The 15,081-nt window shown below is 36.8% G+C and overlaps 1 protein-coding gene and 2 long non-coding RNA genes across 14 annotated transcripts; 2 read left to right on the top strand and 1 right to left on the bottom strand.

The window, feature by feature from the left end:
- The first annotated feature begins 287 nt into the window (after window positions 1–287).
- On the top strand, window positions 288–1,441 carry LOC113335607. Its single transcript, XR_003353408.1, has 3 exons — window positions 288–389; window positions 506–596; window positions 1,234–1,441. It is a non-coding gene; the product is annotated as an uncharacterized LOC113335607 (long non-coding RNA).
- A 2,463-nt stretch (window positions 1,442–3,904) lies between these two features.
- Window positions 3,905–9,232, top strand: LOC113312738. 11 transcript variants are annotated; one of them, XR_003341698.1, is made up of 13 exons: window positions 3,905–4,333; window positions 4,956–5,113; window positions 5,233–5,348; window positions 5,459–5,722; window positions 6,587–6,785; window positions 6,898–7,000; window positions 7,151–7,246; window positions 7,347–7,620; window positions 8,092–8,216; window positions 8,369–8,481; window positions 8,594–8,694; window positions 8,789–8,863; window positions 8,990–9,232. It is a non-coding gene; the product is annotated as an uncharacterized LOC113312738 (long non-coding RNA). The 11 variants fall into 11 exon arrangements; XR_003341701.1 differs by having other exon boundaries at window positions 4,956–5,348; window positions 5,459–5,566; window positions 5,653–5,722; window positions 6,700–6,785; XR_003341700.1 differs by having other exon boundaries at window positions 4,956–5,348; window positions 5,459–5,566; window positions 5,653–5,722.
- Window positions 9,152–13,140, bottom strand: LOC113312727. Of its 2 annotated transcripts, none has more exons than XM_026561468.1 (9): window positions 12,917–13,140; window positions 12,249–12,456; window positions 11,494–11,973; window positions 11,225–11,404; window positions 10,905–11,120; window positions 10,669–10,824; window positions 10,108–10,560; window positions 9,886–10,002; window positions 9,152–9,509 (listed from the first exon to the last, which is right to left on the bottom strand). In XM_026561468.1, the coding sequence occupies exons 3-9, from the start codon at window positions 11,923–11,925 to the stop codon at window positions 9,297–9,299; spliced, it is 1,767 nt and encodes a 588-aa protein (XP_026417253.1). In that variant the 5' UTR covers window positions 11,926–11,973; window positions 12,249–12,456; window positions 12,917–13,140; the 3' UTR covers window positions 9,152–9,296. The 2 variants fall into 2 exon arrangements, with proteins under 2 accessions (XP_026417253.1, XP_026417258.1); XM_026561473.1 differs by having other exon boundaries at window positions 12,249–12,368.
- Between the last annotated feature and the right edge of the window lie 1,941 nt (window positions 13,141–15,081).

The following is a 15,081-nucleotide window of genomic DNA, read 5'->3' as shown; positions in this document are numbered from 1 at the left end:
AGAAGAACAAAATACGTGCACCTGATTATTCACATGTTTACTCTGCGCCCCTATCTGTATGCTTTGACTAAGTATCTTGTGTCTGGCTCTGCATCTAGAGAAAGTGTATGGTGTAACATGAATTCAGCTAAAGCTGTTCTAGAGAGTGAAACTAGGGAAAGTGTTTTCTTATTAGCTAACTAGGACTTGCGTATTGTTCTGAACTCACGGATTCATATTGCAGTTTGAAAAAAAAAGAAACTTGTCAATTACTAGCTAGATAAATGTTTTTGTTTACTTCTTCGTAGGTGCTTGGAACTGATGATAGGGGATTTACTGTAAATGAGAATGAAGCTCCGTCAATTTTGACAACTGTTGGAGATGATGAGTATTGGAGTGGAGAAGCTCAGGTAAGGTTTCATTATATTTCTTCTTACATGTCTCTTCTAGTAGATTCCATATTTGTTATGTTAGATCTTTTACTTTCTTTTTAATTTCATTTTCTACAATTGGTTGTCTTTCAAAGGAACGAGAAATAGGGATACACGTACGTGAATGAACTTGACCAACACCTTATAATTCAACTGGTGGAAATCATGTAGCTCCCCTGCACACATGTGAGTTGACAACGAACCTTGAACCTCTGATTCTGAGTTTTCCTGTGCATCTTAAAGGCATTGTATAGTCAAAACCTTGACAACTAGGTACTTATTTGGGTCAAATAGCATGTTGAATCTTACCTCACACATGACCTAGATTAGGTTATGGTTATGTTTGTAGTTTATAGTTATGGTTGAATCACAGAGAATTTGTATGTATGTAAATGATGCAGGAAATAAGTTTTTAGTACTGTTAATGATGGGGTTGTTGAATCTTGTGGTAGTAGTTTAGGGAATTTGAGATTGCAGCTATGGGTGGATTGGAAAGTAAGTTGAGTTTATGATTATATATTACAATGAGTTTTGCTTGGATTGTATAAGTTGTTCAAGTGATGTGAATTATAGTTGTGGTCTTGATTAGTCTGGTAGAATGGAAATGATTATGGTTTGATCCCTGCAATTAATGAGCCAATTGTTATCTACATGACCTATATGTCAAAATACCTCACACATGTGATTTCAACTACTACCCATTGCTAGAATGTTTGTCAAATTACCTCACACTGTTGTACATGACCTATATCTAGTAACTTATTTTGTTCTACCGTGTATTATGAACTGAACGAAGTCATTGTACTGTTGATTTGCTTTGCAGGAAGTCGCATGTGACCCAAGGACACAACACATGGATGCTCTGCTTGATATCATTTGTGAAGTATTGGCTAATTAAGTTCATTGTCATAGGAGGAGCTGAATATTTTTTTTTTATCAGTTGTCTATTAGTTTAGCATGTTGTTGTCAGAACTTAGCTATCTTGGATATGTATTCTCTGAACTCAGTAGTTCATCTTTTTTTTTTTGTAATTTTACACCCAATGGATAAAATGAATGAATGTTAAAATTCTCAGTTTGATTATAAATTTCAGTTAAATTTGAAGTTGCACTTGAATATCAGTTAAATTTGAGTTGCATTTGAATTTCAATTAAATTTGAGGTTGCATTTGAATTTCAGTTTGATTTGACTTGACTGTCGTTTGACTTAACTTGACTTGACTGTTTGACTTCACTTGACTTGATTGTTTGACTAAAATGCCAGTAAGATTAATTCAGATTCAGCCATTCAGACATTTCAGCTGATCTGAATCTGTATTTTTTTTATATTATAATTCAAATCTACGACCAGTATTGTGGGTCAACATCTAGTTACTGTAAGAAACTGTTTCTGTTCAGAGACCCACGCAATAAGGGTCGTGCAATTAAAAAACGCTTTATAAACGACCCATTCAGAGAACCCTAGAACAGGTCGTTTAACTCGTATATATGACGTGTCCTGGCGGTCGAGGAATTGCTGTTTTCCACTAGTGAGTATATATTCTTATGTCTTGATGATAATGTCGATGGAGTTAGAGGGTGTTTGGACACATCTTGAGAAGTTAATTTTCAGCTTCTAATTAAAAACAAAAGAGACAGAAGTTAGATCGCAAATACAATTTCAAAATGACTTTTAAAAGCAGAAGAATTATTTTTTTCGTGTGACAAAATCTTTTTGCTTCTAACTTTTGGGATTAACATTTGCCTCTAAAAAAGACGTGTGATATCCGAACATCCTCTTAAGCATTGGCCAACATAAGAACTTATTGCATTCCTGAAAATCACCATATCAAGAAAGTGAAATCGCAGTGGAATTATAAAAAAAGATAGGTGGCTTATTCACTAGCTTGGCAGCATAAGACATGCATAACCATGTAATCAACCTTTGCCAAGACAATTAAGATCTCGCCAAGAACCTCGGTTTCGGTCCATGACAAAGATGTGTCTCTTAATCTTAGAGAGACGAGATTTAACCGACAAACTCATCGAGATAGAGGAAACCTCTCTGAAACAACACATAAAAGTTAGTAATACAAATCAAATCCAACCCAATAAAAGATTACTTTTTTTATACTTTTAATTTTTCCTTAAAATTGGTATTGTTTATTATATCGAAAATGATTTGTGACTCCCATTTTATCTACTCCCACTGCTCCCAACGTTAGTTGGCATCCATGTAGGATTGTCTCTCAATATTTTTCGACAAAATTCAAAAACAACGTCACCGGACTGATTCCCACAAAGAACCAAATAAGTTGTACTGATTATGAAACCCTAGAGGAATTTTGTTTCTAATGGTACTAATCTCTTCTGCAATTCATGAACACAAAAACGTCTAAGATGAACATATTACCCATTCCTATTACACTACCAACTTCATACCTGGACGCCAACTAATGCTGGGAACAGATAAAATAGGAGTAGATAAAATGGGAGTCACAGATGATTTTCGTTGTGATATCTATTCAAGTTTAACAAATGTGAATTCTACAAAATGCTTGACATACGTGTAGAATTCGACAATAAAAATTCCGAAATTTCTCCACGAGATAAAGTTGTCACAGTATCCGAATCCCCACCAAGACATATAGAGATCTGAAAAGAACTACAAAGATTTGTCCATAGACTGATAGACATCACCAACCTCTCATGGAAAACAAGGCACGGAAAGAAAAGAAAAAGCCCACTCAAGCTACGAGGCCTAAGTGTATACCTAACCACTAATGATTCAGAAGGTAACAAGCATAGGATTTGACTTTTACCAAGTTGAAGCAACTGTATGTTTTTCCATTCACAAGTAAATTCCCAGGAGACATGAAACCAGTGAATGGCGGAAGGAATGTGACTTTACTTACACCCTCGCTGCCTTCAAACACACATCGAAAACTACAAAATATGATTTGATATTTTAAATAGCAATACAGTAAAACCTCCTTATTATTCAAATCTCATTGATTGATTAGATTATTGTTTCTACTTTTGTCTGTTAAGCTGTTGTTCTAATCGAGTAACAAGCACACTGTTATGTTATCATCATTATCCAGTCCTCTTTAATTATAGATTCTTTAAACACCACCCACAGACAACTTAGTGGAGTGTTCTAATCCTAGTAAAGACCCCCGTTTCCTTCGGACGCCAGCGTTGGTAGCAATGGCTCCCGTCCTTACCACATACGCATGCTGGATGTTCCGACTCAATTTTCAAAGCAACAAATTAGTTGATTTGAACATCCACTTTTATATTTGTTCGTTCCATAGTGGGAGCAAAATGAACAAACTCTGAGTTTGTTCGTTCCATAGTGGAAAAGTTGAAAAAAGAACACTTCAACTTGTTAGCCCCAAACAAATATCCCTTTGTAAATAGTGTCACCTAAACTGAAAAAGAGGTGAACTGAAAAAGAGGTGAACATAAAGAGATTCATTGAGAGAGCCTTTTACCTAATACGCTCATCGTCAAAGCCGCCTACATAAACACAGAGAAGAGAATCCAACAACTCTCTCTTCCTTCCTTTCTCTCTTGTCCGAGTCTCAGTTTCAACTTCAAGCCACCAAAGACCAGACTCCATTGACAGAGACAGAGGGTCCTTCCTCTTGTTCAGACTAATTCTTCCAACTAGTCTCTATCTCTATAGACTTTTTAACTCCTTCATCTTCTTCTTACGTTACATTTAGTTATTTCAGAATCAAGTTGGTAGCTTTGCATTTTAAACAATAATTGACATTTTTGATTCATTATTAGGTCCAACACCACATTCTCTGACATTTGAAGGGAAAAAAAAACCTTTTAAATTGGGGTTCAATTTCATAGCTTTTGGGGGTATTCTGATTTTGGGGTCTGATCAAAATTTAAGCTTTTGGGTGGTCTGGATAATGCAAGCACTTTCAGGTAATTTCTACATTTTTTTGCTTTCTTCTTCTTCTGTCGGAGTTAAAGGGTGTTTTGGATTTTGATTTTGATTTTATAGGGTTTTTGTTGTTTAAGGGTTTCATGTTAGACAATTTTCATGTTTTTTGTCGCATTTGTATATCTGTAGTGATCTAAATATGGTTTTGTTGTTAAGTTGTTGGAGCTGGAATAGTGTCGTGGACAAGTTTGTATATGTAAATGTATCTCAAAATCATTTAACGGTAGTGGCGGATAGGTATTAGAGAAAAGGAGATGCATGCATGTTTTTCTTATTTGTCATACATCTACTGAATTAGAACTTAGAGGCTGTGAAAGGTGTGGTTCTTCGGTCAGAAACGCAGCTAAAGTGCTCATCGCGGCACTAAATAATAGCTACTATGTGTGTTGCAACGTGCAAATAGGATACGAACAAACACGTTGGCAAATCGAGTCATTATATTTTTTTTCAATTTTCTGTAAGTGGTTAAGTCGCACAGGACATTATCTTCGGGATGGTTTTGTAATCATTGTCATTAAGTTGTGACAATATGTCCCTTCTCTTGTTCTTTCGTAACTAAAGACTTCTATGATGCATCACGAAAATATTTGACTGATGTTGCAGGCATCGATCACCCAGAAACAAAAAAGATGAGAAATTTTGCTGGAAGATTTTGTTGGCTGCCATGTCAACTGTTCTGTGTATATATATTCTGAAGAAGTCATCTAGTTTTACTACCCCAAGCCCGATAAGTTTTTGACCAATAAAAATGATCTCTACTTGTATTTTCTCCCTTGTTGTTATGGGACTTGTCTACCTTTTTGTTTGTTTGTTTCTTGTTGTATACTTTGCTATGTTCCATTCTGATTCACACTTCTTCTCCCGTTGACTTCTTTTCCAGTTTTCTCGCCATGAACCAGGGGTAACTCGTGTTCTGGTAACAGGAGGAGCTGGCTTTATTGGTTCACACCTGCTGCTCTCCGACTTCTAAAAGACTCATATCGTGTTACAATAGTGGTATGTCACATGTAGATACTCACAAGCTCTGTAGGCGTCTACTAAGTGTCATGCATGTTGATGGTTTATTATAGCTTGGAATTCACTTGTATTCTATCTCTATTTTACAGGGTAATCTCTCTTGGGGAAACTTTGGTGCTGTTAAGGTTCTTCAGGAGAAATTCCCCGAACCTGGAAGGCTGCAATTCATATCCGCTGATTTGGGTGATCCAAAAGCTGTATCTTCCAGTCTTAGATAGTTTTTTGGCCAATGCGTATGCGTAAAATGTGAATGTTGGAGTCTATTCCTTAATAATTGGTTCAGGTAAATAAAATCTTCGAATGCATTTCACGGCTGTCGCATATGTAGGAGAAAGCATTCTTGAACCTCTTAGGTAAGCTCTTTGGTTTTTGTACTTATGACGAAGTTACCACTTTAGATGACTCGTAATATGATCATGAACTTTAGATGACTGTAGTAAGGTATTGCCTGGTCATGGTCAGATGAACGAATTCGCATGATTGCGAAAATTATTGAACTTTCAGTAGTTAGGCACATTGTACTTGCACATAATGATGATGATATTGAATGACACCGACGTGACATGACAAGCTAAAATTGCATTCTCCATAACCAAATGGATGGATATGGCTAGTGATCATAAATAGCACATCCAGGACTGTAAGGTAAGAACTGTGACAGACCATGCAAAGTACAGTTAGGCAATTTGTTATGTGTGATAAGAAATGAGAAGCTGGTGATAGCCTTACCCTTTGAAATCAAAATGCGCTCCATGGCATGGGTTTTGCACGGAAGTTTCATATTTTTATGCAACTTGGGACTTGGCTTGTACTGCTGTCTTTGACACTCTTAACGCTTGGCGACATGAAACAATTGTCTTTCGACCATAACTGTCACTGGTTGAGGATCACAAATATCAGTTTTTGCGTACTGTTAAAAGAATTTAGTGGTTACTTCTTTGCCAACAGTCTGTTTCTTTTGGCTTTGTACTTAAATATTAGTGAAAGATAACAGATACATTTGGATTTTCGTAGAAACCTAGAAAAATATCGGATCATTTCGTCAATCAAATTTCAATTCTGTAACATAAGATTTGTCATCTACAATAAGCTCGTTAAACTTAGTCCCAAGTGGTCTCTTTTTGGCAAGAGACTATTATGAGTTTTTGTTTGGCGTTCGGCGATGAAATTGATAAGTATAGTTTTTCCGTTCTGATATCAACTTGTTGATAGTGTAGATTCCAATAAATTCAATCATGAGTGTTTGAGTGCTGGTGCATTTTGTTACTTTGTTTGACCAAAGGCTGCAAGAGATATTATCGCAAAATTTTAATGTAATTGATAAGTATAGATTCCAATAAATCCATATGGGAAGATGGCAGAAGATATCATACTAGACTTTGCAAATAACTCAGACATGCGTGTGATGATTTTAAGGTTTGGTTATTTCTGATCAATTTGGCTATACTATGCAAACAGATTTTTTTTTTTCAAAATTGTATCAGGAGTGATGTATGTTAATCTCTCACCATCCATGGCAACATTTCAGATATTTCAATGTGATTGGATCTGATCCTGTTGGGGGAAGCTCCCAGACCTGAACTACTTCGGATTTCAGGGGCTTGCCTTGGGAATCATACCTGGCCTGAAGGGTATGTCCATTGATCGATAGACTGCTCTTATTTGTCTCTAAACGAAAACTTTTGTTGTATTTCTTCTTACTTGCTCTCCAAATGTGTTAGACATTTACATAAAAATGCACTTGTCATAATTATTCTTGTTTATATACATGTATGTTGAAGGTACGGATTATAGCACAGCTGATGGAACCTGCATAAGAGACTACATTGATATTACTGATCTAATTGATTTAAGGCACTGGTAATGGTGCAGCCAAGGTATGGAAAATTTACCTCTATTCCTAAGCCAAATCTTAGGCACATACATATTTCTGTTTACGTACCTACTTCGTTTGTTCACTTGTTCTGTTTGAATCAGGTGGGTGGGGCGAGGGGTTTCACGTTCGGGCCACAAAGCAACTACCAAGTGTTATGTAAAGTTTGGGAAGGAGGAGGAGCTTCCAGTGACAGTGAAGTTGTGTGGATGGAGGAGGACAGCACGTTGATAATAATAATAATAATAATAATTTGATGACAGATCAAACTATATTCGGAGATTGAAAAAGGAGAAGGGATCTTTGGAATTGTTGTTTGCTAATAGAGGGTTTGGACAGTGAATGGTTTAAACAGACCTGGACCTCGTTCATTCTCAGGTGACCCGCTTTTACTTTTTGCCCAATCATCTTCAAGTGTTGTCGCATTTGTATACTTCTAGTGATCTAAATATGGTTTGTTGTTAAGTTGTTGGAGCTGGAGTTGTCTCGTTATCATGTAACGGTTATGGCGGATAAGTATCAAAAAGAAGAAAGAAGAGATGCATGCATGTTTTTCTTATTTACGTATTAAGTTAGAGATATGGTTCTTGGATCAGAAATGCAGCTCAAGTGTTCATCACCACACTAAATAACAGTTAGTGTGTATGTTGCAACTTGTAAATAGGAAATGAACAAACATATTCAGTCTCTAGAATTTTCAATTGTTTGGAAGTGGTTAAGCCCCACAGGACATTAAGCTGGATTTGGATTTGTTGTCAGTTTGTCTTCTCATTCAGTTGGAGGGAGTATGTTCCTTGTTCTTTCGTAAGGAAGGATTTCTGTGGCGCATTATTAAATATTGTTTTGTAGGCATGGATTACCCAGAAGCGAAAAAGAAGAGAAATTTTGCTGGAAAGATTTTGTTGGCTGCCGTGTTAACTGTTCTGTGTATATATATTCTGAAGAACTCATCTGGTTTTACCACCCCAACCCCTGTAAGTTTCTGAAGAATAAATGAACTTTTCTTGTATTTCCTGCCCTGTTGTGATGGGACTTGTCTACATTTCTATTTTGTTTGTTCCTCGTTTTGTTCTTAGATGTGTTCTGTCCTTGCTAACACTTCTTCTCCCTACGACCTCTTCTCCAGTTCTCTCGCCATGAACCAGGAGTAACTCATGTTCTAGTAACATGAGGATGTGGGTTTATTGGTTCGCATGCTGCTCTCCGACTTCTCAAGGACGACTACCGTGCACGATAGTGGTATGTTACATTTAGATAGTCACAAACTTTATGGGTATCTACTATGTGTCAGCCATGTTGATGGTTTTAATAATGGCTTGGAATTCACTTGTATTCAGTCTCCATTTTACAGGATAATCTCTCTTGGGGAAACTTTGGTGCTGTTAAGGTTCTTCAGGAGCAATTCCTCGAACCTGAATAGCTGCAATTCATGATTTGGGTGATCCAATAGCTGTATCCTTTAATCTTCTAGTCTGAGATAGTTTTTTGGCCAGTATGTATGTGTAAAATGTGAATGTTGGAGTCTATTCCTTAACAAGTGGTTCAGGTAAATAAAATCTTCCGGGAGAATGCATTTCGCGGCTGTTGCACATGTGGGAGAAAGCATTCTTGAACCTCTTAGGTAAGCTCTTTGGTTTTCCAACATTCAAAGTATATCGACCCGAAAGTGCTATCTTTAATGTTTTCTAGCTTACATAGACTAGCATTGCCGGAGTGAAGTAAACCTGGAGATAATTGTTCTGTGCAGGTATTATCAAACATAACATCGAACACCGTAGTAGTAGTACTAGAGGCAATGGCAGCACATGGAGTGAAGACGTTAATTTATTCGATAATTTTTTTTTCTATTCTGATATCAATTTGTTGATAGTGTAGATTCCAATAAATCCATATTGTAAAGCCAAGAAGATGGCCGAAGATATCATACTAGACTTGTCAATTAACTCAGACATGGTTGTGATGATTTTAAGGTGAACTTGTTTCTGATAAATTTGGCAACTCTATGCAAACAGATATATATATTTTTCAAGAGAGAGAACAGCTAAAATACGACACTACTCATAGTCTTCGTAGCACTTTGGCCAATCCTTCGAATTAGGACCAATCGTAGAACTAGGAACATTGTGTTTATCCCAAGGGAAATCTTCAGGGTTGAAATCCATTAATTGGTCATTGTGCTTGCATGGATGCGTAACATCACTCAAACCCCTCATACCAGCACCACCAGTTGTAAAAGCATCTCCTAGCATATAAGAAACTTCTGCCACCTGCCATTCAAAAGTGTGCATTTTTCAGTTGCAGATAGCAAAACAGGTATCAAAATACAAAAACACAAATAGTAATCAGAATGATTGCAAGTTGAAGGACATGGAAATAATAACTACTATGACCTAACCAAGCTAGGGAGGAAGCATACACTATTTTTACAATCTAGTTACAAGTCCGTAGGGATTAAAAAACAGGAACAATAAGACATTTCAGAGTTCCTCATCAAATTAAACTGGCAGTAATCAAACAAGATAGCCAAACAAGATAACGTTGTAGATTATTAAATACTCAATACAAGACAGCATATAAACCGTTAAAACATATTAAAAAATGCTTGATTCTAGTGGACAAAGCTAAAAGATCGAGCATATATACCGTTTTGTGCATGGCTATAAATTCAACTAGGACGCTTTCCCCAACTGTCAATAGTTCATCAATCGACAGCCTAATTTGATCCAATTGATCGTTTGTGGCAGTGCCAAACAGTTTAACCTGTAGTACATTCAATTCAGATGAAGGCATGTAAGGAACAATTGGTATAATTTTAATGGAATCATGATTAAGGTATAAACATGGTAGAAAAGAATGCGTGCGTACCCCGTGTTCGACTGTTTCACTGTGCTTTTTACATATAAGATCCAACCGAAGATTAATTAGAGACGATTCAAATAGAATTCTCCATAAAGCTATACATCCAAGTGGAGAGCCTCCGCCGGTAAGATCAGAAAACCTGACTGAATTTAGTTTATCTACTGCTTCATTTATCAGCTCTGATGTTTGTTTGGCAGCCTCAGAAAAGGAATATTGAATGGAAGAACAGGTGTCCCCGAATGGATCGCCTAAATCTGCGAGGTTGTAGTACATATTGACTACATCTACAAAACATCCGAGCAGTGTTTCCGCAAGAGAATTTCTTTCAACACCTTGCTCCTGGAGATCTTTTATGCACCCTCTAAAACTATGTAATATTTCATTATTACCCACAATCAATCGAATCGGGTCACTTATAGTGTGGGGATATAACATGAGAAGACGCTGATCCAACAATTCCTAGAACAAAAACTCAATAATTGAATAATAATAATAAAAAAAACTAATTTATAACATTTAATGGTCTTAATGAGAACAAACAGGAAATATATGTACAATCTTACGTACCTTTGATTTCTTGAACTTTGGAATAAAAACCAAGACGATGTCAAGAATCTTGTTGAACTCCAGGATGGATGAGGGACTAGTAAAAGGGGTATCCTTGAGTTTCTTCAACAACCAAACTGATTCGCGTGACATGATACACAGACTATCTAATAGGTGCTGAAATATCAACAATCAAAACAAGGTTAAGTAATTTGTACTTGGCAACATACTTAATTTTCAGCAGGATAAAAACTTACCTTTTGTTGCCACATATAGGAGTCCATGGTGTTATCGGAACTTATAATAGGACACTTGGGCCTATCTCCATCATCATCGTTAACAGGATTGGAAGAAAATGCAACTTCACCAGATTTTCTCAATTGTTCCAGATGCTCCGAGAAACTCTTGGCAATAAACCGCTGCTCCTGCTGTATCTTGATGAGGATATCGAGGAAAGAGTCCAACAACCGAGCCTATCAAGAGACATAGACATGCCACAGTCATAAAAAATATGTCAAATCCTTTCCTATACCAAAATAAAGCAAAGATGGCATTTCCAGCAGTAAATATTAGTTACCTGCTCTTGCCTGAACTGATCGGCAGATTCTGAATGAATTCTTTGCAAAAGTCTCATCAACGAAAAGCTTCCATCATAGTATTTATTTGCAACCACAACATCTGGCGACACCTTATGGGGCAACCAATATCTATCTTGCGGGTACCTAATATTCATGTCATCGTCCTGTAAGAATGTATCCTGTACCAATATGATAAAATCACGAGACATGAGATTGGAATAAAGGCAGAGATGCGAGGTATAAACAAATGATGAACTTAGTAGCATACCTCATTGAAGGCATACTTTCCCAGGCCAGACAGTTTTAACAGGTTAAGAAACGTAGGGAATGACCTCCTGGCACGGTAACTTCTGTTGACATCCGTCCAGTCATGTGCATCACATGCTGCTACTTGGAAAAACATCTTAAGTGAATACTGTAAATCTATTGATGGTTCCTTGATTTCAGATCTAGTTATTTTTAGGGAACCATCATGTGCACGTCTAAGTCTATATCTTATGTTCATGAAGTATCTGTCTATCCATGTAGCTGGAGCACCAGGGCTGTTCTTTTCCTTGACTACTGGTGGCAAGATCCTTTTCTTGACTACCCATTTAACATCCTTGATAGATGAAACACCAGTATCAGAGTTGTTGCTTCCCTTGCCTACTTTAAGACTTGACAAATCAGAGTATGTGTATGTCTCTGTTTCATACTCCATGGTAGCTCAAACACCAGTATCGGAGTTGTTTGTTTAACTAATAATAACCTGCACAAAACTGAGTTGAGAGTTTTCCTACCTTGCCATCTGATATATATATATATATATATATATATATATATATATATATATATATATATATATATATATATATATATGCTTCAATATTTCCTAAAAGCATTATAACTAGAAAAAGAAATCAAACTAATAAATCAGGAATCACTCGGGAAAAGGAAACCCTGAATTAACATAAACGGGGTGACTTGGTTAGCTAGAAAAAGAAGAGAAGTTTAAATCAAACAGAGTTTAGAGAGATTCGAAACCTCAAGTTCCTTCCTTTTCGTGTAGCCTGCCGGATCTCTCTATCTCTCTCTTAAAAAATGTAGAAGATAAGGAATATGCTTATGGGCCTTGGTCCAAATCTTCAACGGGTGCGGTTCCTCCTGGGTACCCGTAACCAGACTCATTAGATGCTCATATTTTAGTCTTCGATTTGTTTTACCTTCTGGCTTGAAAGTTGAATCTAATATCCTGCATTTTCGTTTACTTGTAATTGAAAGCATCAGATTATAAACAAGAGATACATTTTGATTCATTATTTGGTTCAAAAACATTCTCTGACAAAAAAAAAGAAGAATTTCATAGCTTTCTGATAATGCACGCACTTCTGTTTGTTTTCTTTTTCTTTCTTATGGAGTTAAAAGGGTGTTTATTGGATTTTGATTTTTTTAAGGTATTTCACCCTCAAACACTAATAAAGAAGGAATCTTCCGAATTAAAGATAACAAACACCAAAATAAAAAGATTACAAAATTTAAATTACACTAAAATAATAGTAGAACCACGGAAATTAGAAAAACCATGAACTTTGATTTTGTTTGAGGATCAACAGAACCTTGATTTGGGTTTCAGGGTAAGCATAGTTTTCTCCTTAGACCCATTTCTTTCTCATGGAAAACAAAATCAGAGAAAAACGAAAAGAAAAATATACCTTCATTAATGAAACCTTAGGTTTCAAATTCTGATTTCAATCATCACCAAAATCTCTCCTTGCCAGTGATAGAAACCCACAATTTGACTGAATCACCATTGTTGCTCGAGAAGGAAAATAGATGAAGGTGACGGAAAGAAATTGGAGGCAAGGTTGAAGAGAAAAGAATCAGAGGTTCTATCGGGTTTCACGGTTTCACCCTCTCTGCTCGTGGTTTTGAGAAGCTAAATCTCGTTTTATTTTATTTTTTTTCTCCCATCATTTTAAATAAGTGTGGCTCCCTATCATTCCCAGCCGTCCAAATCAAACGAAATCCGGGCGATAATGACCGCGAGATGACCCTTTTCGGCCAATCCTGTCCACTCTTTGACTCTTTGATCAAGGAGTCAATTACCACGTCTTTTTATAACTATGATAATATTTTAGTAAAAAACCAGACGGTCAATATTAGTCTTCAACCCTATCACATCAAAAACATATTTTAAAACCCAGACTTTAATTAGTCCGTAAACGTAAAACCCTTTTACAAAATATATCTTGTGCACATCGTGCATTCCATCGTTAGTCTTTTAAGTCTTTAGATATATCGTTATTTTGCTCGTTGGTAGGAAACAGACATGGCTGAAGCTGGAAAAAGCTCGGCAGCCAAGAAGGACTCCCCCCTTTGAAGTTGGGACATTTCATGAATTTATTAATTTAAGGCCCTATCCTAATCCATTTCCCCAACCATCACCATTCACAATTGAAAAGGTAAAGGAAGGTAATAAGACCTGGGGCGTTGAGCTTAATTCTATCGTAAAGCAGTGAGCTCCTAATTAATTTTACCGCGTTGCCTCGTCAGATTAGAAAAAAAGAATAATTTCACCGCTTTGCCCCCAGTTGCTTGTTCAATTTTTAATGTAAGTATGGTCGAGGATGTAAAACAATGAGAAATATTTGTGATGCAAAGTAAAACAATGAGAAATAGTTGTCTAGAGGTGTCAAAGAGGCCAGGCCAGCCAGGATCTGGACTGGCCCAGCCAGTTTAAACAGGCCAAAGCCTGGCCCGATCCGTAATAAACCAGGCCCTGACCCGCCTGTCGCCTGTGACTGACCCTGGCCGGGATTAAGTTTTCGGCCTTTTAGCCTGCCAAGGCCTGGACTGTTAAAGTCCGGCCCAGGACAAGCCTGTCAGGCTAGGCGTGGAATGCCAGCCTATTAGTTTAACCTTGTTTAACCTTGGTGGCTCGGGAAAAGAGTTTATTATAACAAGAATGAATCTGGATTCGGGAAAAATAGCAAGAATGAATCTGGATTCGTTCTGGTTTAAACTTAAAAAATAATAAGGGGGAAACTGGATGTACCCTGATGTAAGTTACAAATAAGAAAAAAATATTTGAAATAGGTAGGATGAAACTGTTTACATCCCGTCTGTTTTTAAATTCTCGTCCATTTAAACCGTATCAAATTTTACATGTCTTTTTCATCCAGAAATTATCATTATTGGGTTAATTGACCAATTTTGTGATTATAATAGGCCGCGGATGATTTCAAAAATTGCATTTTGACATACAACAATTCTATACGGAGCTCAACAAAAAACAATGAGAAAATCGCCCCACATATTTCAAAAAATTTCTGGGCTTCACTGGGGTTTTTCTGTGGGAGACAGATAGATCCTTTGATAGACTTGTCTGTGTGAGACATATTTGTTTATTGTTAAATCCTACGATTATGGGTCGTAGCAACTCTTAGCTATGGGTGAGATTAGCTATAAGGGAATCAAGTGCGTAGTATCCTGCTGGGATCAGATACGTAGGGAGTGCAACTGTATCTTTAATCAGTGAGAGACTGATTGGGGTTCAACTACAGTCCAGTCCAAAGTTAGCTTGGAATAGGCTAGTGTCTGTAGCGGCTTAATACAATATGTGTTCAATCTGGACTAGGTTCCGGGGTTTTTCTGCATTTGTGGTTTCCTCGTTAACAAAAATTCTAATATCTGTGTTATTTGTTTTCCTCATTATATTTGTTTATATAATAGAAATAATGGAGATTCTGTGTTAGATCATCAACTGGATTAATCCAACCTGTGGTTGTTGATTATCATTGATTGACCTTTGGACATTGGTCTTTGGTATCGTCCAAAGACCAATGTTTGATTAAGACTCGCTGATTTCTATTAGATT

Source organism: Papaver somniferum, chromosome 1, assembly GCF_003573695.1.
Source record: "Papaver somniferum cultivar HN1 chromosome 1, ASM357369v1, whole genome shotgun sequence".
NCBI lineage: Eukaryota > Viridiplantae > Streptophyta > Magnoliopsida > Ranunculales > Papaveraceae > Papaver > Papaver somniferum.
This window is presented reverse-complemented; position numbering and strand designations above follow the sequence as displayed.

Bases quoted from the DNA above. Each gene is read 5' to 3' on its own strand.
- LOC113312727 (XM_026561468.1), bottom strand. From the start codon at position 11,925: ATGGAGTATGAAACAGAGACATACACATACTCTGATTTGTCAAGTCTT. The intron at 10,825-10,904 runs GTAAGTTTTTAT...TTGATATTTCAG, and splicing joins CCTATATGTGGCAACAAAAG to CACCTATTAGATAGTCTGTG. The intron at 10,003-10,107 runs GTACGCACGCAT...AATGTACTACAG, and splicing joins GTGAAACAGTCGAACACGGG to GTTAAACTGTTTGGCACTGC.